This window comes from Nicotiana tabacum, chromosome 10, assembly GCF_000715075.1.
Source record: "Nicotiana tabacum cultivar K326 chromosome 10, ASM71507v2, whole genome shotgun sequence".
NCBI lineage: Eukaryota > Viridiplantae > Streptophyta > Magnoliopsida > Solanales > Solanaceae > Nicotiana > Nicotiana tabacum.
In genome coordinates this window covers 4,130,369-4,153,229 of record NC_134089.1, presented here as the reverse complement: position 1 = coordinate 4,153,229, position 22,861 = coordinate 4,130,369, and the positions used below count along the sequence as shown (strand labels likewise).

At 36.3% G+C, this 22,861-nt stretch overlaps 3 protein-coding genes across 4 annotated transcripts; 1 reads left to right on the top strand and 2 right to left on the bottom strand.

Moving 5' to 3' along the window:
• Window positions 1–1,571: 1,571 nt before the first annotated feature.
• Window positions 1,572–2,788, top strand: LOC142164580 (putative F-box protein At2g02030). Its single transcript, XM_075222501.1, has one exon. The coding sequence runs from the start codon at window positions 1,660–1,662 to the stop codon at window positions 2,752–2,754; it is 1,095 nt and encodes a 364-aa protein (XP_075078602.1). The 5' UTR covers window positions 1,572–1,659; the 3' UTR covers window positions 2,755–2,788.
• A 1,467-nt stretch (window positions 2,789–4,255) lies between these two features.
• LOC107782669 (protein ABSCISIC ACID-INSENSITIVE 5-like) lies at window positions 4,256–8,117 on the bottom strand. Of its 2 annotated transcripts, none has more exons than XM_016603578.2 (5): window positions 7,886–8,117; window positions 5,010–6,194; window positions 4,821–4,930; window positions 4,660–4,689; window positions 4,256–4,559 (listed from the first exon to the last, which is right to left on the bottom strand). In XM_016603578.2, the coding sequence occupies exons 2-5, from the start codon at window positions 6,114–6,116 to the stop codon at window positions 4,538–4,540; spliced, it is 1,269 nt and encodes a 422-aa protein (XP_016459064.2). In that variant the 5' UTR covers window positions 6,117–6,194; window positions 7,886–8,117; the 3' UTR covers window positions 4,256–4,537. The 2 variants fall into 2 exon arrangements, with proteins under 2 accessions (XP_016459064.2, XP_016459063.2); XM_016603577.2 differs by having other exon boundaries at window positions 4,859–4,930; window positions 7,886–8,109.
• Window positions 8,118–17,898: 9,781 nt separating this feature from the next.
• On the bottom strand, window positions 17,899–18,473 carry LOC142164833 (uncharacterized). The gene is made up of 2 exons (XM_075223581.1): window positions 18,202–18,473; window positions 17,899–18,112 (listed from the first exon to the last, which is right to left on the bottom strand). The coding sequence occupies exons 1-2, from the start codon at window positions 18,471–18,473 to the stop codon at window positions 17,899–17,901; spliced, it is 486 nt and encodes a 161-aa protein (XP_075079682.1).
• Between the last annotated feature and the right edge of the window lie 4,388 nt (window positions 18,474–22,861).

The window sequence follows — 22,861 nt, the reverse complement described above, 5'->3', positions numbered from 1 at the left end:
TTTGGCCATAAAATTATCAATTTTCACTTGAAGATGAATTTCGAAATTTTTCGAAAATTTGAAAATCTCCAAAAAATTATTTTTTAAAATTTTCACTTTAGATCACTCACAAAAATTTAAAAACAGCCCAAAATTATATTCATGTCCAAACACCAACTCTAATTTTCAAATACCATTTTTACTTGATTTTTTTTTATATATAGGAGTATTTTTTTTCGGAATGTTACAATTCTTACGTCCAAACGCCCACTTAGATTACTTAATAAATATGAAGAGGGATGTGTGGGGGTTGGGGGTTGTTGGGGGAGGGGGTGGGGGATGTGGGCCCCTTCAATTTAGGTACCTCATCTCTGTGTGGGTGTGGCTTGTTATACCTTGGAGACCTATGGCTGATGTTCAATTTTACACACACACACACACTTATGGACAGGATGGAGTTAACTAACCTTGAGGCTCGTGGCTGATATATGGACACACATATAATTTTCTTTTAGTTACCAAGAAAAATAAAGGATTTAAGTTATATATATAATAACTGTACAAATTTTTTACGCTATCAGTATAATTTTATTTATTATAGCAAGTTAATTGTCATTTATTGCAGGTTGCTATGAATATTTATTAATTAAATTACTTGTAATTACTTTTTAAATGACCTGATTGACGTTTAGGACTAGCTCGATCACTTGATGTAACATCCCCTTCTCCTTCTTCTCGTCCCTCATTTAATGTAATAAAAAAAATAATTAAAAATGACCTAATTATATAAAAAAATGACATGATTATATTTTTTTCCTTACGAGTAGTATGAGTGTTATTCTTGTATTCTTATTCTTAGAAATCTATCACTATTTGTTATTTTTCCCCGCTTCTATTTTCTTATTATTTTGCTGTTATTACTGCTTGTTGCTAGTTCTTATGTTTTCATGAGCCGATGGTCTAACAGAAACAACCTCTCTACCTTTTTAAGATAGGTGTAAGGTCTATATAGGGGTGTACATAGACCGGATTGATTCGGTTTTTATCAAAACCAAACCAAACCAACTATATCGGTTTGGATTGGTTCGGTTTTGTCGGGTTTTCGGGTTTTTTTTGTTACATGAATATTATTTCAGTCTTACTTTGTTAAAATTATAGATAAAGTTTTGATAAGTGAATATATGTTTAGTAAATATGAAAAACATTGACAAACATATGATCTATTAAAATATTCTAATGGGAGAATTTTTTTTTAACACATGTTTGCAACCCTTACTACATCTGCCTTTACGATATTTACTATATTTCGTACGTTTCGGATATAGCACGTCCTTTTTTTTTACTACAGAAAATCCACACTTTGACACCTGAGATTCCGTAACGAGTAGATACTTCCGTAAAATTACACTGAGTTAATTTGTTGTTGTTATGGCGTCAATACACATAAATTAAATTCATATATAAATTTTGTAGGTAGGAAATTGGCTAACCATAGAGACCTATGGCTGATATTCATTTCTCACACACACACACACACGTGTATATGTGCGAGTGGGTGTTTTTTTTATATAAATACACACACATACCCACCCCTTCAAAATAACTCTCTATACCAAATTACTTATTTTTTCTTTTTCCTTCTATTTTTGGAAACAATTCCATTTCTTGGAAGAAACAAAAATGGTGCAAACAACAAACTTAAGTGACTTACCAGAAGATTTAGTGATGGAAATTTTCTCAAGATTGCCAGTGAAATGTCTTTTGCAATCCAAGAGTGTTAAAAAAGACTGGTATGCCCTCATTGAAAATCCTATTTTTATTCAAAAACACCTTAACCATCCCAATAATCCTACAAATTATTTTGTTCATCATTATTTTCTTGATACAATGAAATCTGGTTTCACTTTATTTTATGAACAAAACCAATTATTTGCTAAATCCCATTTGTACCAAGATGTTTTAAACACATCTACATATTTGTGGGAAATTCTTGGTCCTTTAAATGGTTTATTTTTGCTTTATAATGATCAAGAAGAAGTAGCACTATGGAACCCTTCTACTAAAGAATTTAAGCCTCTTATAATATGTCAACCCTTAAATTCTCCTTCATTTCATTTGTCTTCATATAAATTTGGGTTTGGAATGGAACCCTCGAGTGGTGATTATAAAGTTATCTGGATAAAAGATTATTGGGACAATTACTCAGAAAATTGGCATTCTCCTACGATAATTTCAGTTTATACACTGAGTACGAACTCTTGGAGAAATTACGAGGAATTCAATATTTTTAGTCGTGATATGGTTAAATCAAGTGGTAACACATATTTGAATGGATTTTACTATTGGAAGGCATGTAAAAATGATAAGATATTTGCTTTTGATATGAGTAATGACACAATTCAAGAAATTCAAACACCAAAGTTATTTATATCCAAACAAGGGGATTTAGCATTGTTCAATGATTTCATTGCTATGTATATTTATGAGCCAATAATTATTGGTAGAGAAACATGTATTGACATATGGGTAATGGAGAAAAAAGGCTATTGGACTAAGAAAGTAAGAATTGGCCCTTTTTGTAATATCAAAAGGTCACTTGGTTATGGAAATAAAGGGGAAATTTTTCTTGAAGTTAGTACATGGCAATTGGACATATTTGATTTTTGTCCAAAGAAAAACAGAGTTCTTGGCCGCCAAAAAAATGGCTACTTTTTGCAAGCCTTTGCTTATAAAGAAAGCTTAGTTTCATTGAAAAAGAATTCATTTGTAATTTAGTTGATTGTTGATAATGTATGGCTAACATTTTTACACTTTTGTCCACCACTTATTTATTTTTATTTGTCGATTTATTTATTCCAGAAAACGTTATGGTATATAGTTTATTTGTAGAACTAGAGGACTCTCTATCGTCCCCATCGTCCTAACAGCCGATCACGTCACGCAATTAGAGTTACGAACTGTTTGATTGTTCTTGGGAAACTGAATCCGTAACACAATCAGGGGTGCCGGGCTTGGCTCAATATCGGGATAGAAAGAGGCCTAGTTTCCTAGGCTGTTTTCCAGGCTAAGGTAACAAAGTTATACCGAGATTCACGACCGACTTTCTCTACAAAGTAGTAGAATAAGATGCGAGAGAGCACATCATCTAAAAGCTACTGAATTATAAAAATATTTGGCCTTAATAGTCTATACATATAAAGACTTTTTAGATAATCTCTATCAAAGTGTTACTTATATCACTATAACCGACAATATTAAATAATTTGAAGTGTTCATCGTATAATGTCATAATCCAAAACTCAGTTTTATTTTATTTTTTTCTTAAAAAAATGGATTATATGACTTATAGGTGATGCATACAGGTGATGCTAGAGTGTACAATATTTTAGCCAACCAAAGCAGCATGAACAACCCCTAATAATATTGTCCGCTTTGGATCTAAGCCCGATTTTAAAACGCGTCACTAGGGTCTAAGACTGCTTTTTTACTTGTATACTCTACATTTTTGCCGTATTTTACCGATGTGAAATTTGAAATTTGCTCCACCATCGTTAAAGTTGCACGCGAAGTGACTCTGATATCATATTTAACAGCCAAATTGACTAGTGATATTGTCCACCGCAAATTTTAAAGCGCATCACTAAAGTCTAAGGCTTACTTAAAACCGACAACTAAAGTCTAAGGCTTACTTAAAACCGACATCTCTCCCGTAGAATTGCAGCGGCGTCAAGTTCAAGACGTCGATGAAGCGATTGCGGTGGCAGAATCATTAAGTGATTTCAGGTCGGAAGCCATAAAACCAAGGGACAGCCACTTCGAACGGCCTTAAGTTCGATCCTGACAGTGCCGTGTTGAAGACGGTAAACTCCAAACCCACCAACATATTTGGAGTTGCCCGCAACGTACAGCTCAACTTGGGAGCTTGGTTAGGGAGCGTGAACTTCGTTGTCGCTCACAAACGCTTTAACTTCGTCCCAATAATCTAGCCCCAGTACCAGATCGAACACATCCATGGGAGCGACAACGAAGTTCACGCTCCCTAACCAAGCTCCCAAGTTGAGCTGTACGTTGCGGGCAACTCCAAATATGTTGGTGGGTTTGGAGTTTACCGTCTTCAACACGGCACTGTAAGGATCGAACTTAAGGCCAAGTGACTTAGCCTTTTCTTTACTCACAAAATTGTGAGTTGCACCGGTGTCCACCATGATGCGAACATGCTGCCCGTTCAGCTTGGCATCCACGAATACGGATCCTTTCTTCCTCATTTGAGGGCCCTTGCCTGAAATCAAACATTTGCAAGTCAAAAGACTACAACATCTGATCTTGCAAGCTTCTCCGTGTGCACGTACCTTTCCGCCTTACCTTGACGCCATTGATTGATCTGTCGCGAGCAAAAGAGGACGGACATTTGCTCTTCGCCGGCCATTCTACTATATCTCGTGTTCATATCTACCGATGAGATACTTCTATCTTCGATCATCCACACATCAAGGGCAACTCAAACTCCTCCTCATACCTCTCAATTTGTTAGTCGCCTTTTGCGCTTTCGTTTGCACTTTCATTTTCCCTTCGTCAAAGTACTGCTACCATAACCAGTTTTAAAGTTGATAAATGTGACAAAGCAAAATAACATCTTATTCAGGACTAAACCTATAATATCGTGCGATAAGTTGGAATTACCTGTTGTTTCCTTTTCCTCTCGAGCTCCGCCTGCACGTTCAAAAGGAAAAAAAGAAAACAAAGAGAACCTTTATATAAGTTTATGATATAATTCTAGCACTCAATATAAACAAAGATATATATGTTACTATAATTCAGTGTGAATGGACAATAAACCATACTCCAAAATTAAGGACATTTCTGCTAATATATTTACTACCAGGGCCTGTTTCAGATGTGCATTCTCTTCTTTTAGCTGGTTCAGTTCTGCCTCAAGTTCTACTGTGTAAGCCTGCACCAACAAGTATTTATTGTCAAATAGACAAACGAATACGAATACGTAGCGAGCGAAATTTAGGAGAAATATTTACCTGCTTTCTTGCTCTTGATCTTGCTGCTGATTCTCTATTCTTGATCATTCTCCTTTGCCTCCTTTCCACCACTTTCTCTACCGGACCATCTATTATGCGTTTTCTTCCTCCTCTCATTCCCATTTCCAACCCGTATTGACCCCCGCTATCGACTTGATTAACGCATAATCCATCCGACGACACTGGACTTAGTGGCGACCCCATCCCGGCCACTCCTTGTACTTGCCCATACCCGACCCCGCCACCATTCCCCATTCTCCCGCCGTAAACAGCCGTTGGCTGTTGTGGGAATCCGGCACCCCTTTTCATACTTACCGGGTATATTGGGGCCTCAACCACCCCGGTCTGAGGAAGTGGTGGATAGCTAGGAATGCCAACTCCAACGCTGCCCGTGACTCCACCTAAGCCAATAACAGGTCGAGCCATATTGGCCATAGCGGGATTGTTGCTGTTTTGATACATCATATATGATTGCTGTTGAGGAGGTGCAGGGACGGCTGCCTGTTCGCGTACTACCCCTGCTTTGACCAAGAAATCCTCAAGTGTCATTTCGCCAAATGTAACCTGCCGTTGAGCGGAATTACCCGTGTCCGGGACACTGCCCCCATTATTCTGATGTTGCTCTTTTTGGCTCTTATGAATTTCTGACCAAACTTCATCCACAGTTTTCCGACACAAAGGTTCCGGAAGCGTAAGAGAACCCTGTCTTGGCAAGCTTGGCTGCTTGGCAATAGCTTTCTCCATTGAAACATTGCTCTGTCCTATCGCAAAATGTGGTGTGCTAGTGGCTTCCCCTGTACTTGGTGCTTGGCTATGAGCATGAGAATGCGCGTGCGCATGCCCGTGCGCGGCATGGGCATGGGCGTGTGCGTGGGCTTGGTTTTCTTCAGCAGTCCAAATGCTGTTAAGGAATTCATCCATATTCATCGACCCGAAATTCTTGCCACTTTCACATAGGGTGTGTTGGAATTCGTCGAGAGTGAGGGAGTAGATCGATGCTTGTCTACCGAGGGACGGGAACTGATGGTTCTTGTGCTGGTTTTGATCTGGTTGCAATGGTGATTCAACCTCACCTTGTGACACCATCTCCGATTCTGGTACGCCCATTTTTATGATTTCTTTTCCTAGTTAGAGTTGATTCTTTTCACTTGTTCAAGATGCCTTTACGCCGTGATTAACTAAAACCTGAAATGTCAACTCTTGAAAATCAGAAATGCCAATACTTGTAAAATTGGAAAGCTTCAAATCACGTACTAATATATCAAACTCAAATAATACAAAGTTTGAGAGAGGTTAGTTTTACTCTATACTTTGCATATACCCTCCAATAATTGAAGAAAAACTCGATTATACATAGTCCATTTATTCGCGATTGTAAATAGAAAATTAACAATAATCCATTTCTCATTGCCTTTACAGATCCAAGGTTTTGAACATCAGGCCCCTACTCCAACTCCATCCCAAAAAATAAATAACATAAGAGCCTATGAGGCCCCTATGTTCAAAGGTTAAAGCTTCAATAAAGCAAAGACAAACTTCTATGTCCAAATAAAATATACACAAACAAGCACGCGCGCGCCCACACACACTCTCTCATTAAGTAAACAGAAGATTCCAAAGACAACTTAAATATAGGTCAGACGGAAGAGCGACAATTGTCGTTACTGGTTTAACTTCTATACACTGATATTGTACCGATTACAATAACACTAAGGAGGACAACTATAGTACAATCTTCTTTAAATTATCACGTCACCTAAAAAGAAAAACTAAGGAGGACAAAACTTTCAAAAGATTAAATTGTATCGAGTGATACAATTGAAAACTATGTTACGCATATATTTTACCAAGTGCCTTTACCATACTGCCACGTGACCATAAGATTACGGTTTCGAGCCGCAAAAATAAACTCTTGCAGACTTGCAGAAATACAGGGTAAGGCTGTGTAGGACAGACACTTGTGTCTTTACAATACTGACGACGAAGGTAACAAACACATTATACGATGGATAATACTGACAACAAAGACGGGACAAACATATTATACAACGGATCATCTGGCCGACCCCAACTTGTTTGTTATAGTTGTTGACTAGAATTTCAATCCAGACTATGAAGGAAAAATAGCTTAAAACATAAAGGGTTTGTCACACTCAAAAGCAACACATGGACTTTTGGATCTAAGCAAAAGGTACTACTAAAATAGGAACATATTTCTTGGCATGCGGGCTTTAAATGCCTTGGAAACTTTCCACTTTTGTTTAATGAATTTTTATTGGGCAGATCTAAACATAAACTAATGAATTAGTTATGACTAATTCATACACAAATAAACAAGATGTTAAGTGGAAGACAGATAGACAAAGAGAGAATCTACCCTACCCTAAAAGGGAAAATAAAATAAAATAAATGTATAGATAGAGGGACAAATAAAGAGAGAACATAAGTCAGAAAATACTATAAATGAATTGTTACTATTACAATGAAAGTGACAAGAGGCATGATATTACTTCACAATCTTGCAACTCAAGTAAAACCCTATAAAATATCCTTTCACTCTTAACATAGAGCAACCTCCCCCACCCCCTCCCCCCACACAACAACCCCACCAAAAAAAAACCCACCCAAAACACACACACACACAATATCAAATATAGTGTTGGGAGTTTCAGATCTTAGCTCAACAAGCTAAGCTAATGGAAAAAGTACAACAACAATAACAACGACACAGTATAATCCCACAAATGGGGTCTGAGGAGGGTAATATGTACGCAGACTTTACCCCTGCCCTGGGTCGAGAGACTGTTTCCAGGAGACCCTGACTCAAAAAAGCAATAGGAACCGCTAAAATCATTATAAAGCTCAATAGACAATACCTTTTCTTGATTGTTTTTCAGCTAGATAAACTTCACCAAGCTAATTTCAGACTCTTTTTGAAGATGTCAAATGAAGAAGTAGTGATAAAAGCAGCTAAAAAACCATAGTAGCCATTACTTATATATATAAATAAGTTGAGAAAGACAAGACTTGTTTAAGAAGAAGAACAAAGAACACAACCAAGAAATATATATATGTGTGTGACATTTATTCAAAGACGAGGTTTTTGTTCTCTGTCTGCATTAGAAAGGACTTGGGGGTGGGGGGTGGGGAGGGTGGGGGTTTAAGTGGGGTCCATTTGGAAGATGTAAGCAAAAGGACTGAAACAAAGGCTAGAATAAAAATATGAGAAGTTCAAACCCAATACTAAGATAGGAAACTTGGGCAATGCATGTAGGGATTGACACGTATTTGACAGGTGTTTGCATGGCAATCGCTCTTATTTGGCTCTTCCCTCCCTGTTGTGCCACGCGTCAGTCATTCTTTCTTTGTTTACTTTTACTTTTCTGGGTTAAAAATTGTTGCATACCTCCTCTACGTACTACTATGGAGATAGGGATTAATTTGGAGCAACGTTTAAATTGTCTCGATAAGTTTATAGGTTACTAATTTTAATCGTAACAATAATTATTAATATTTATATTAGAATAAACTGTTTATATAATATTCTTAGGAATCGAACCTTACATAAATACGAAATATTTAATACATCAAGTAATCAAACCTTATATAAATACGAAATATTTAATACATCGAATTGTCCTTTTCTTTCTCTGGTACTATGCAGGTCTTCATTATTTCACTTAGCTAGGTAGTGTCCTTATCTGAATATGGCTCCTACTTCTGCCTGCCTTCTTATTTTCTGCTCACCAAATGCATGCTTTATTAGGGTTATTAGCTATTGATAATTGCGTCAAAATTATACTATTTTGGGATGTGTTTTTTTCCGGATCTTGTATGAACGCGAATACTGTCTTTTTTTTTTTTTTTTTAATATTTTAGGATTGGATAAGAATATTAGATATTTATAATGGAATTTTGAATTTAATTTTTATATGTATTTAGTGAATCTTTTATTATAAATGTTTAATTTGAACTAAAAGTATTGAAGTGGTCGAATTGGACTAAAGCTAGTTGCTTCAGAATAGTTACTATTGCTCACTATTATTGGATATAATGATTTTTGACTGAGCACGAACAATAAAAGAGTTGAAAAACTTATATAGAGGGATTCAAGAAATAAAAAAAATTTATTGTTGGCCTATTTGTGAAGTCTAATTTTTAATAAAGAGGATTCAATATCCTTTTCCCTCAGTGGTATACTGAAGATTGGTCAGTTAAACACCTTTTATCGAAAAATTATACTAAACGAAATATTCTATATATAAATCAAAATTAATTTTTATATATGTTAAATCTTGAATACCCTTAGTGAAATCTGGATTCGCCACTATTTTCCCTCAGTCTAATTTCGCCACTAAACACGAAGTTTAAGGAAAAAAATATCAACTTTTTAACATTTGTCGTTTATTTTAGTTATGTCATAATACTTTTGTGATTATGAAAGAATATTATTAAATATAAAATAAAAAAATTAGAATAAAATAATTTTATGTAGGTCGCTAAATGAATAATGACCTTATTGCCGACCTATTCAATTTTTAGTAGCCACATAACCAACATTAATTAAGTGGCGATTAAAGTTGCTACAAACGTAAATAATTACGTCGCAAAGTGAAAAAAATGAATGTTAGGTATGACTTATTCGTCTTTTGTAGCGACTATAATTGTTAAACAAAACATCATCTAATGCGACTAAAGGGCATAAAGTTGAGGCTATTCTGGCCAAAAAATTGTTTCTGTGGCGACAAAACGTCGCTAGTAAAAATCGACAACTTCGCCACTAAAAGTCAGTAGGTCGCGTATTCTAGTAACAACCAGCCAATGCGACCTTTGGTGGTGAAATTATCACTTTAAGCGGCGACGAAGTCGCCACAAAAAGTAATTTAATCCTTTGAAAGCAACTCTATTGGCTACAATTGCCTAACTTTATGGTAACTTTAGTTACCACAAATACTATTCTTTTTTAGACAAATTTTCTTATTTTGTTTTTGTAGAGAAAGGTGTAACATAATTAATCATAAGGGTAGACTAATTATTTTGCAGTATCAGTTAGTTAGTTAGTTAAGAGTCTAACGGCTATTTGAATTAGTTAATTATAGTTAGCCTCTAATAGTTCTATATATGTACTCTGTATCTGATCTTTGAAGTCAAGCTAATAAGAATTCATTTATGCTCTCTTCACCTTCATCTCTATCTCTCTCTCTCTCTCGATAGTACAAGGGGAAGGGGGGTGAATTGTAAATATTTAAACTTAATCGCTTATTAGTTGACTAGTTAATCGAGTAGTCAACTAGATATAATAACTTAACAGTTATAATGACAGAAAGTAAGATGCAGAAAGTAAATGCAGGAATTAAAGACACCAGGATTTTATACTGGTTTAGATTCAATGTGAATCCTAGTCTAGTCCCCTTGGGTTGCAAGGGAGTTATCTTTAGTAAATGTGTTTCTCCGAGTACAGTTGAAATGAATTGACAGCATAGTTTCTCTAGCACTCGTTTCTTTTTGATACAATGCCTCACCAGTGTTATACTCTCTTTTTTTCTCTGACTTGTTACACAGTAGATCTGAGTGAACTACAATATTTGTTTGCAGTAGAACAAAGAGAGTGATTTTTGGTTCGATCAGAGTATGTCTGACTAAGGTTTAAGGCTGGGTATAAATACTTTGATGAAGGTCGAGGCTTGACAACCCAAGAGATTTGATCCTTGGAAAGAGATTATTTCTTTCTAAGAGTAAGATAACTAGCCGTTGCTTTTCCTTGATTTCCTTCTTTTAGCAGATGTATGTAGTGAAAACTTACTTCTTGATTGTTGGTTCTTCCGAAATTAGTCACGTATCAATCTTTACAGGATCTTCGATCTTCCGTGATGCTGGCCTTGATTCATGCCTTAAGTTTAGGCTTGCTTGATTCTCTCCATCGCAGCTGGCCGTTACTCTTTACTGATTGATTTGCCGATTAAGTTCTTTCCTTAGTTATCCAGATTTGCGAGTTCTTTCCTTAGGCATCAAGATTGACTCCAGCGATCTTGTAGTATCTTCTTGATTCCTTGTAATTGATTTCCTGCATATGTTATATTATTTGCATCACTAAAACTGGATCTAACAATCTCCCCCTTTTTGATGATGAGAAAATAATATATAAATGTAAGCACCAGTTGACTTCCCTGTGTTTTACTCCACCTCAATGTATTCAGTTGACTAGTCCATGATACTCTCCCTCAATATATGCAGTTGACTAGTCTATGGTAGAGTTGACTCCTGCCACAAACTGTACCTGTACAGATATAACATATACTCTTTCTCCCCTTTTTTTTGGCATCAACAAAGAAGGAACAAGCCAAGAACTAAACAGAATATATAACATATAAACATGAGAGTTATAGGAATCAACCAATGATTGAGAAAACAGCCCACAAAAATAGCACAACAAAAAAGTATAAACTATCCAAAGGCTAAAAACACCGCCCAAAACCAGTAGAGCAAAAGAAATTATCTTAAAACAACCATACTAACAGCGCAGAAAATAAGTAAGGGTGTTGCAGATGGTCTCCTTCAACTGTTCAAAGCTTGCATTGACTGAGATGCTCACTCCATCCAACCTGTTATGAATCTCCCTGAAGGCTTTGACATCATTCTCCCTAACTCTGAGAACAACAACTCTAATTTTGGACACATCAGACTAGTAGTGGGCATATATCGGGTAAAACCGATAATCCGAACTGTTAATTCTTTATTGGGTTATCGGTATTGGGTTATTGGGTTAACGGTTCAGTAACGAGTTAATTTTTTTTATTGGGTTATCGGTTCGAGCTCGGTTTGCATTTTTGTTATTGAGTAAAAACCGATAACCCAATAAGAATTATGTAATTTACTAATTTACCCTTAAGTATATACTAGGGTTATTTATTTTCCTAATTCCCTCTTCACTCTTCAGTCGTTTGTCTCTCAGTTCTCATTCTTGTTTCCATCGCAGCCCCCAAGAGTCAAGACGCAAGACTCACCACCAGTTCTCCGCCAGACATCAGTAGATACTGCACAGAAGTAGGAGCGTGCTTTTGTTAAGAAACAACAAAAGTTGGCAGTTTACACGTTCTGGCAGTTTGATTTCTTTGTTTTATATATTGCAAATTTTTTTAGTTGTTTTATATTATCGGGTAAACCGATAACCGAACCGATAACGATATATAATCGATTAACCGATAACCAATATCTTATCAGTTTGGTTATCAGTTTATGATATTTGTAAACTGATAATCGATAGGCAAAACCGATAATGTTCAAAATCGAACCGAACTGACCGATGCCCACCCCTACATCAGACCCTGTTTCCTTGGAAATGGCATGAATGTCACCGACAGTAGATTGAGTGGCTGTGAGAAGATTTTTGATTTCAGAGAGTTGAGAGTCAATAGCACGAAGCTTGTCACCAAGATCAGGGCTGTCAAGACTGGGATGAGGGACATAGGGTTAAGGTTTGGGCTCTATAGGGTCATGCTTTGCTTCACTATCGTGCTTCTTAACCCAGAAGCCCTTTACACTCACATATCCCATACTAGCAAAGGCTCTAGAATTGTAAGACTTAGAGACAGTGATGAAGGGATAGTTGGACAGGGAAATTTGATGAGCTTCCAGAATGTGAGTGATTGCCATGCCATAGGGTAGACTGGTGGGATATTCAACACTTTTGATAATGAAATTGATAACCTAGGAGGAAAGCTTGATTTTGAGTTTGGTCACGAGGCAATAGACGAAGAAGGAGTATCTTTGAGAGAAGGTTGAAAAGGAACCAGTACGGGGAAGCAAAGTAGTTGCTACAATGTGGGCCAGAACCTGAGTTTCGAAACTGACATCACTGAAACCTAACTGGTTTGGAAGGGAGTCAGAGGGACACTCAACAATACACTGTTTGTCTTGGTCAAAGGAAATTTCAAAGTCATCAGGCCAGGTATTTTTAAACAGCATAGGAAAACCATAACAACGACACTGAAAGAGCAAATCAAATAGGGCACAGTCAAGAACAATGCGCTTACCTAACACTAAAGATTCCAACCTATCAGGTTTACTAGAACGAAGATTTACATAAAATATTTTTACAAGGGATTCATATACCTTAGACGGAGGAATAGAGATGAACTTAACCCAACCTTGATGAACAAAAAGGTCTTTGACCTTGCAATTGAGGGCTTCCATGTTGTCAAGGTCAAAAATCCTTCCATGAGCAATGGGCTTGTCTTTCAGAGCAGTGAAGAAATTCCTATTTGGGGAATCCCAGAAATTGAGGTTAGATTCAAGAGAGGCAGAGAAATCAACCTTGGATTTTTTTGGGGTGGACGAAACAGGGGGTTCTTCCATGGGTCGCTTACCTAAAGCTTTTTCTCCTAGGAGTTGAAAGTGTTTAGAGAAATCTCCCTAGGAAGAGGCAAGACCTTCAGAGTGATCGGACCCTAGGTCTACTTGTTCTAGGGGCATAAAAGAGGGTTTAGCTTTGGAACATGTGCTTTTTCTGGTGGAGGCAGAGGGATTTCTGGGATGCTTGGCCATTGTAGAGAAGGGGTTTGATCGGAGCTTTTGGAGAGGAGCTAAAGATGAGAGTGATTGAAAAGGGTTCTCCGCCTTAAGAAGAGGGTTTCTGACGGTTGAGTACAGAAAAGGAAAAGTTGTCAGTTGAAGAGACATGATGATTGACTTTCCAACTTTGAACGATGAACTGATGTGAAAGAAGAGAAAAGAGAGGAAAAAACGGAGGCGAAATTAATGCATGGGTAAATGACAATTATTGCAAAAAAAATTAATAGTACACATAGGTCCTAAGAGTTATTAGTAATCCAAGTAATACCAAGTAATTTTCTTAAATCACAAAATCTCTCTTCTAATAAAGGTTTAGTAAAAATATTAGCTAACTGATCAGTGGTTCCAACAAAAGATATTTCTATGTCTCCCTTAAGAACATGATCTCTAATAAAATGATACTTGATATCTATATGCTTTGCTCTAGAATTATGCACAGGATTTTTGGAAAGACAAATAGCACTAGAGTTGTCACAAAAATTTGTATAGGCTTAAACGAAAGTTCATAGTCACCCAGTTGATGAGACATCCACAGTAGTTGTGCGCAACATTGTCCAATAGCAATGTATTCAGGTTCAGTAGTAGACAATGCGACTGATGCTTGTTTTTTTTACTGTTCCAGGATATCAATGCCTTTCCCAGTAATTGACATGTACCACTTGTGCTTTTTCTACCGTCCTTATCACCTGCAAGGTCAGCATATGAAAAACCTTCTAATTTAAAAGAGTTAGATCGAGGGTACCATAGTCCATGAGATACAGTCCCAATGAGATATCGAATGATTCTTTTTACGGCGGTCAAATGTGATTCCTTGGGAGCTGACTGAAACCTGGCACATTTACATACGCTAAACATAATATTCAGTCAACTTACTTTAGGTACAACAGTGATCCAATCATTCCATGATATTTAGTTTCATCAACAGGAATACCTTATTCGTCTTTGTCTAGATTTGTGGAAGGGCTCATTGGTGTGCCAATGGATTTTGCATTGCTCATACCAAATTTTTGAATCAACTCTTTTGTGTATTTGGTCTGACATACGAAGGTTCCTTCTTCAGATTGTTGAATTTGTAGTCCAAGGAAGAACATTAGTTCACCCATCATACTCATTTCGAATTCGCTTTGCATAAGATTTGAAAATTTCTTGCACATGAGAGGGTTAGCACTACCAAATATAATATCATCGACATAAATTTGAATAATGAGGTTACCTCCTGATGATCTTTTAATGAACAAGGTAGTATCTATTTTACCTCTTGTGAAGCCATGATCAATAAGAAAGGAACTCAGTCAATCATACCAAGCACGTGGAGCTTGTTTTAGCCATACAGCGCCGTAGTGAGCTTGTACACATGGTATGGGAATTTTGAATCTACAAATCCTGTAGGTTGTTTCACATATACTTCTTCTTCGATAAATCCATTCAAAAAGTCACTTTTAACATCCATTTGAAATAGCCTGAATCCTTTAAATGATGCGTATGCTAGAAGAATTCGTATGGATTCCAAACGAGCTACTGGGGCGAAAGTTTCATCATAGTCGACTCCTTCCTGTTGTGAGTAGCCCTGAGCAACTAGTCTGGCTTTATTTCTTACGACCTTTCCATCCTCGTTCAATTTATTTCTAAAAACCCACTTTGTTCTGATTACAGACACATTATCAAGTTTGGGTATTAGATTCCACATTTGATTCTTACTGAACTGATCTAACTCTTCCTACATAGCTTGCACCCAGCTTGAATCTTTTAGTGCTTCCTCTATCTTTTTTGGATCAATCTGAGAGATTAATGCAATATTTGCTTTCTTCTTAAGAGCTCCCTTGATTTTCATTCCTTCATTTGGATCCCCTATAATGAATTTTTGAGGATATTCAGGTTCGCTTCTCCATTCATTTGGACGAACTACATTCGTAGTTGACTCGATTGGTTGATCTGGTACATTGCTGCTATCTTCACTAGTTGACTCTGTCGCAACAGATGTATCAGTCGACTCTTGAGATTTTCTTATCTCCTGAGTTTCCTGAGCTTGATCTTCATCACCTGCAGTAATTCCTTTCTCGACCAAGGGATTATTTTCATCGAATATAACCTGTACAGATTCTTCCACACATAATGTGCATTTATTATAGACTCTAAAAGATCTACTATTTAATGAGTAGCCCAGAAAAATACCTTCGTCACTTCTTGGATCAAACTTTCCAAGATTATCCTTACCGTTATTGTAGATAAAACATTTACTTCTGAAGGGATGGAAGTAACTAATATTGGGACGTTTACCTTTCCATAATTCATATGGAGTCTTTTTTAGAATAGTCCTTATGAGGCAACAACTGAGAATGTGACATGTTGTACTTACACCTTCTGCTCAGAAGTGGTTTGGCAGTGAATGTTCTAGTAACATGGTTCTTGCCATATCTTGGAGGGTTTTGTTCTTTCTTTCTATAACCCCATTTTGTTGTAGTGAGCGTGGTGTAGAGAAATTATGGGTGTATCCCTGATCATTACAAAAATCTTCAAATGCTCTGCTTTCAAATTCTCCTCCATGGTCACTCTGAATTGTTGAAATCAGATATCCCTTTTCTCTTTCAACCTTTTTGCAGAAAACTTTAAAATTTCTTAATGCTTCATCCTTATGAGATAAGAAAATTACCTAAGTGAAACGTGAATAATCATTAATAGTAACAAAAGCATACCTCTTTCCTTCTATACTGGTAGTTCTAGTAGGTCCAAATAAATCCATATGAAGTAATTGTAAAGGTTTTGAAGTAGATACTATATCTTTGTTTTTGAAAGAGTTTCTGGTCTGCTTACCCATTTGACATGCATCACAAATATGAGTTCTAGAAAATTTCAGTTTGGGTAAACCAACAACTAACTCATGTTTGGACAATTTTTCTATCAAATGCATGCTAGCATGACCAAGTTTCCTATGCCACAACCATGGATCATCAGACATAGAGGATAAACAAATATGACCATCTATCTTTTCAAAACTATCAAGGATATAAACATTTCCATACCTTTTTCCAGGAAGGACTATTTTATCTGATTCATCTTCAATAGCACATCCTGTTTTCTTAAAATTTACCTCATATCCTGAGTCGCAGAGTTGACTTATGCTCAAGAGATTATAGTTGAGGCCATCGACAAGATAAACTTCAGTGATGTCACAATTGTTATTGAAGGGAATTGTTCCAGTACCAATTATTTTGCCTTTTGAATCATCCCCAAACTTAACACTTCCTCCATCAATTTTTGTAACTTCTTTGAACAGGTTTTTGTCACCTGTCATATGACTAGAACACGCACTGTCTAGATACCATTTTCCTTTGCGGCTCATTCTGTGGTGTTCCTGCGAAACAAGATGATTACTTTCTTTTAGGTACCCAAGCTTGCCTGGGTCTTGGAGGGTTAGTGTTACCAGGTTCAGAATTTTTTGGTTTCCAAACCCATCCTGAAACGTTTGTTTTACGAAAACGACAAAAAGAATATTTATGCCAACTTTTGTTACAGAATGACACATAACTTCTGACCTATTTTTAGGTCTTTCATTAGTGTTAATACTAGTCGACTTGGTTCTGGTTGGTCTTTTTCTAGTTAACCTATAAGTCGTCTGGTTTGACCTAACAGAAATGTGACTGGTGGACTTGCACATGCCATTGAGTTGCATTTGTAATTCCTCAAACTCTTCTTGAAGTACTTCCTTTTCGATTTCACATACTTCATGTTTGAGTTTCCAGTCTTTAACTTCCTTAGTGAGTTTCTTAAGCTCATTCATCATTTTTGAGACTTTTTTAAAGTTAAATCAAGAATATCTTGTAATTCATTGCATCTTTCATAGTTATAAGATCTTACCTCACTGGTTTCACCTCGTGCCATGAAACAGTTTTCTTTTGTCATCTGAAATGTCCTCGTCTATCCAGCATCCTGAGGATTTGTTCATTTCGTTTTCCAGAATTGTCATGAAGTAGAGATTGCTATCTCTTCATGGTCTGAATTATCCTCATCGCTCCAGCTTTCGAAGGATTTATTCTTGTTGAAGCCTCTAGAGATCTTCCTCTTCAGGTTTTGGGCACTCAGCTTGAATATGCCCAAATCTTCCACATTCATAGCACTTTCCATCATTTTTATCCTGTTTGTTGTATTGCCTGGATCATCTTGGTAGAATTCTTCCTTTCTTTGTGTTCCTGTATCTTCTTATCAATCCATCCATGTTTTTTGATAGCATAACAATCTCTTCTTGCAAAGCTTCAGGATCATCATCAATTTTGTTTTCAGCTATTTCAATAGAAGTTTTGAATGCAACTATTTTCTTTTTTTATTCTTGATTGGTCTTCTTGAGATGCGTCTTTTCAAAAGCAATGAGTTCTCCTCGTAGATCATTATAGGATAATTTGTTTAGATCTTGAGATTCTAATATGACTACTTTGGTCTGCCAAGTGGTTGGCAAACTCTTGAGAATTTTTCTAACTAGATCACCACTGGTGTAAGGCTTGCTAAATGCCTTTAGATCACTAATTATTTTGCTAAACCTGACAAACATCTCTTCAATAGATTCTACTTCTTTCATTGAGAAGAGTTCGTAATCATGGACCAGCATGTTGATATGTGTTTCCTTTACTTTGTTGTTCCTTCATAAGTGACCTCAAGCTTGTCCCACATTTCTTTAGCTGTGTCACAACTTGAGATTTTCTCATATTCTTCACCACTTATAGCGTTATGAAGTAGATTTCTAGCTTTGTTGTTAACCTGTACCACTTCCATTTGCTCTTTTGTATATGAATCTATATCTTCAGGATCAGCAAATAGTGGAGTGACAGCTGGTAAGGGATAGTTTCCCTTTTTGATGACTTTCCAGACTTTGACGTCATAAGCTTTGGCAAAGATCTCCATTCGCACATTCCAATAGGAGAAATATTATCCATTAAAGTATGGTGGTCTAACTTGTGAAGTTCCTTCCTAAAAGAGAGCTCCTATGATAACTTGATTTGCCATAATCTTTTCTCACAAGCTGTTAAGCAAAAGTAAAATATAAGCCTTGCTCTAATACCAATTGAAAGTACAAGGGGGGGTGAATTGTAAATATTTAAACTTAATCGCTTATTAGTTGACTAGTTAATCGAGTAATCGACTAGATATAATAACTTAATATTTATAATGACAGAAAGTAAGATGCAAAAAGTAAATGCAAGAATTAAAGACACCGGGATTTTATACTGGTTTGGATTCAATGTGAATCCTAGTCCAGTCCCCTTGGGTTGCAAGGGAGTTATCTTTAGTAAATGTGTTTCTCCGAGTACAGTTGAAATGAATTGACAACACAGTTTTTCTAGCACTCATTTCTTTTTGGTACAATGCTTCAACAGTGTTATACTCTTTTTTTTTCTCTGACTTGTTACACAGCAGATCTTAGTGAACTACAATGTTTGTTTGAATTAGAACAAAGAGAGGGATTTTTGGTTCGATCAGAGTATGTCTGGCTAAGGTTAAGGCTGGGTATAAATACTTTGATGAAGGTCGAGGCTTGACAACCCAAGAGATTTGATCCTTGGAAAGAGATTGTTTCTTTCCAAGAATAAGATAGATAGCCGTTGCTTTTCCTTGATTTCCTTCTTTCAGCAGATGTATATAGTGAAGACTTGCTCCTTGATTGTTGGTTCTTCCGAAATTAGTCGCGTATCAATCTTTACAGGATCTTCGATCTTCCGGGATGTTGGCCTTGATTCATGCCTTAAGTTTAGGCTTGCTTGATTCTCTCCATCGCAGCTGGTCGTTACTCTTTACTGATTGATTTGCTGATTGACTTCTTTCCTTAGTTATCCAGATTTGCAAGTTCTTCCTTAGGCATCAAGATTGACTTCAGCGATCTTGTAGTATCTTCTTGATTTCTTGTAATTAATTTTCTGCATATGTATATTATTTGCATCATTAAAACTGGATCTAGCATCTCTCTCTCTCCCTCTCTCTATTCTTCATCTGGGTAAGAAACCCAAGATCGGTTCATGGTATCAGAGCACCAAGCCTCTAAGAGCTTGAAACTCGATCATACAATTCTGCAATTTGAGAAATAGTCTTTACAATCTAACAATTCAATCAAAGATTCTGAGCAATGGTGATTGAAGAATCCATACCAGAAAATCCGATCAATTCTACTGTAAATCAATTAGGAGGAGCTATGCTAGGTCCTGCCCCAAATTTGACTACAATTATCCTTTATTCTTGAGTCCATCTGATATGAGTGGAATCCAAATTATCTTATTTCAACTAACATATATCGAAAACTACTCTCTATGGTATAGATATATGAGAATGGACTTGTTAGGAAGAAATAAATTGGGATTGGTTCATAGAACTTGTTCCAAAGAAAATTTTCCAGAAACCTTGTGGAATCATTGGGAACGAGTACATGCTATAGTATTGTCTTGGTAATGAATTCTGTATCCACTAGTCTTCTTGGAGGTATAATGTATGCCTCAAGTGACAAGTAATGTGGAATGGTCTACATGATAGATTTGATAAAATAGATGGCTCTAGATCATATAATCTACATAAAGAAACTGTCACTCTAAGCTAAGGAACTGCTTCAGTTTCTGTATATTTTTCAAAACTTAAAGACTTGTGGGAAGAGTTTGAAGCCTTAGTTCCTACACCAACATATGATTGCCCAAAGTCAAAAGATTTTGTGATTCATTTGCAAAAACTTAAGCTGTTCCAATTCTTGATGAGGCTTAATCACTCTTACAGTCAAGCAAGAAGCCAAATTCTACTAATGAGTCCTATGCCTTCTGTCAGCCAAGCATATGCTATGGTTATTAGTGATGAAAGTCAAAAATCTTTTGCAGCAAGTTCAGGACTATTAGGGGCAAATCCTACTACTACCACAAGACAATATGATGTGTCTATGTATACTAGAAATGGAGGAAATTATCATAAGATAAGGAAAAATTTCAATCTGTATTGTGAGGTGTGCAAAATAAAAGGCCATAGCAGGAAAAACTACTACAAAATAGTAGGATATCCATCAGGCTTCAGGTCAAGAAAGAAAAATGGTAATCATATACTGCCTACAATGTGTAGTCTGAAACTATGGTCTAGAGTCAGCCACCAAAAATTGTCAATCAGGGCTGGACAGAAAATCTGCAAAATGTTCAAATGACCAACTCAGGAGGAAACTCAACTACACAAATGCATAACACTTCATTAGGCATGTTACCTCACTTAGGAAACTGTACATTTACCAAGGAGCAGTATGATCACATAATCAGTTACTGAACAAAACAACACAACATCTACTGCTACAAATGCCCCTACAGCAAATGCAGCAGGTATACCATGTGCATTACTAGCATCAAATAGTTTGCAAGAATGGATAATAGATACAAGTGCTACAAATCATATGGTGGCTGACTTAGAATTATTAAACAAAGCTTCCATAGCTCAAAAAAGGTAACCAAAGAAGGTATATCTACCAAATGGAGAAACAACACAGCTCACTCATATAGGATCTAGCACTATAATAGACCAAATCACTATAACTAATGTGTTTTATATTCCTCAGTTCAAATACAATCTATTATCAGTTTCTAAGGTAACCAAGAAGCTGAAATGTTTAGTTGCTTTCTTTTCTGATTTTTGTATATTTCAGGAACTCTTCAGTGGAAGGGTGAAAGCAATTGGTAGAGAAGATAGTGGGTTATACATTCTGAGTAGACAACCAGTACAAGGAAATGAATCAATTAGCCTTGCAGTAAAAGAACTTGAGTTCAATAAAGAGATCACTTCAAATGACATAGACCTCTAACACAAAAGATTTGGCCATGTCTCTCCTACTGTATTGAAGAAGATGCTCCCAGCAAAAGTAGAAATAATATTTGCTAAAGTAGATAAGTGTAGTATATGTCCCTATGCCAAACAAACAAGACAACCTTTTCCTATAAATAGCATTAGAACTACTACTTGTTTTGAGCTCATTTATATGGATCTATCGGGGACTTATAAAATACCTACTATTGATGGCAATAATTATTTTCTAACTGTGGTTGATGAATTCACCAGAATGATATGGATAGTTTTGCTAAAATTGAAGTCTGATGTATGTATGGTTGTGCAACAGTTCTTTGCATTTGTAAAAACACAGTTTGATAACCAGTGAAAATGGCCAGAACTGATAATGGGACAAAGTTTTTAATTCAATCTATAATGATGTATTCAGGAATCTAGGAATAATTCATCAAAAAATATGTCCATATACCTCTCAACAAAATAGGGTAGCTGAGAGTAAACATAGACATATCCTAGAGGTAACTAGAGCAATTAGGTTCCAAGCTGGTATTCCTATAAAATTTTAGGGACATCGCATTCAAGCTATTGTTTACCTCATCAATAGATTACCTAGCACAGTGATTGAAAATAAAACTCCGTATGAGAAGTTATATGGCAGAAAGCCATCTGTGCAGCATCTGAAGGTTATAAGGTGCCTATGCTATGCTAAAATAGTTCAACAACATGATAAACTAATGCCTAGATCAAAGCCTTCTATTCATATGAGATATGCATATCACCAGAAGGGTATTTGTTATATGACATGACTGATAAAATATTTTTTGTCAACAGAAATGTCATTTTTAAGGAAGATTGTTTCCCGTTTAAATGCCAGTAGAGCAAAAGTCAACCTATATTTACTCCTCAAAGCAATAATCAGTCATTATATAACCTATACCTTACTGAAGATATATCATCATTATAAACAAGTCCTGGTAACTTATTCAATCCTGAAGTAAGAATACACAATCAATAGAATACAAGTATCACACAGTCAAGTAATTCATTACTCTCTGAATCAACCTCTCAACAAAACTTGATCACACAAACACCATCAACTCAACAACTACATGATGTACACGATTCACTTTTTTTAGAGCCATCACAACAGTTAGTTCAACAGACAACTACATAAACACCAATGACTCAATAGCCTCAGACTATACCAACTATACCTTCAGGAGAGTCAGAACTCAAAAAATCCTACAGAGGTTAGAAACCACCTATATAGATGAAAGACTTCGTGTCACTCAATGTTCATAAGATGAACCGTATGCATTATCAAAGTTTCTGACTTATGACAACATCACACCTAAATACAAAGCATACATAGCAGCATCATCAAATATCATTGAACCAACTACCTATCCTGAGGCTGCAAAGGAACCTAGGTGAATTGATGCAATGAAAGCTGAAATTGAAGCTTTACAAAATAATCACACCTGGGACATAGTTCCCTT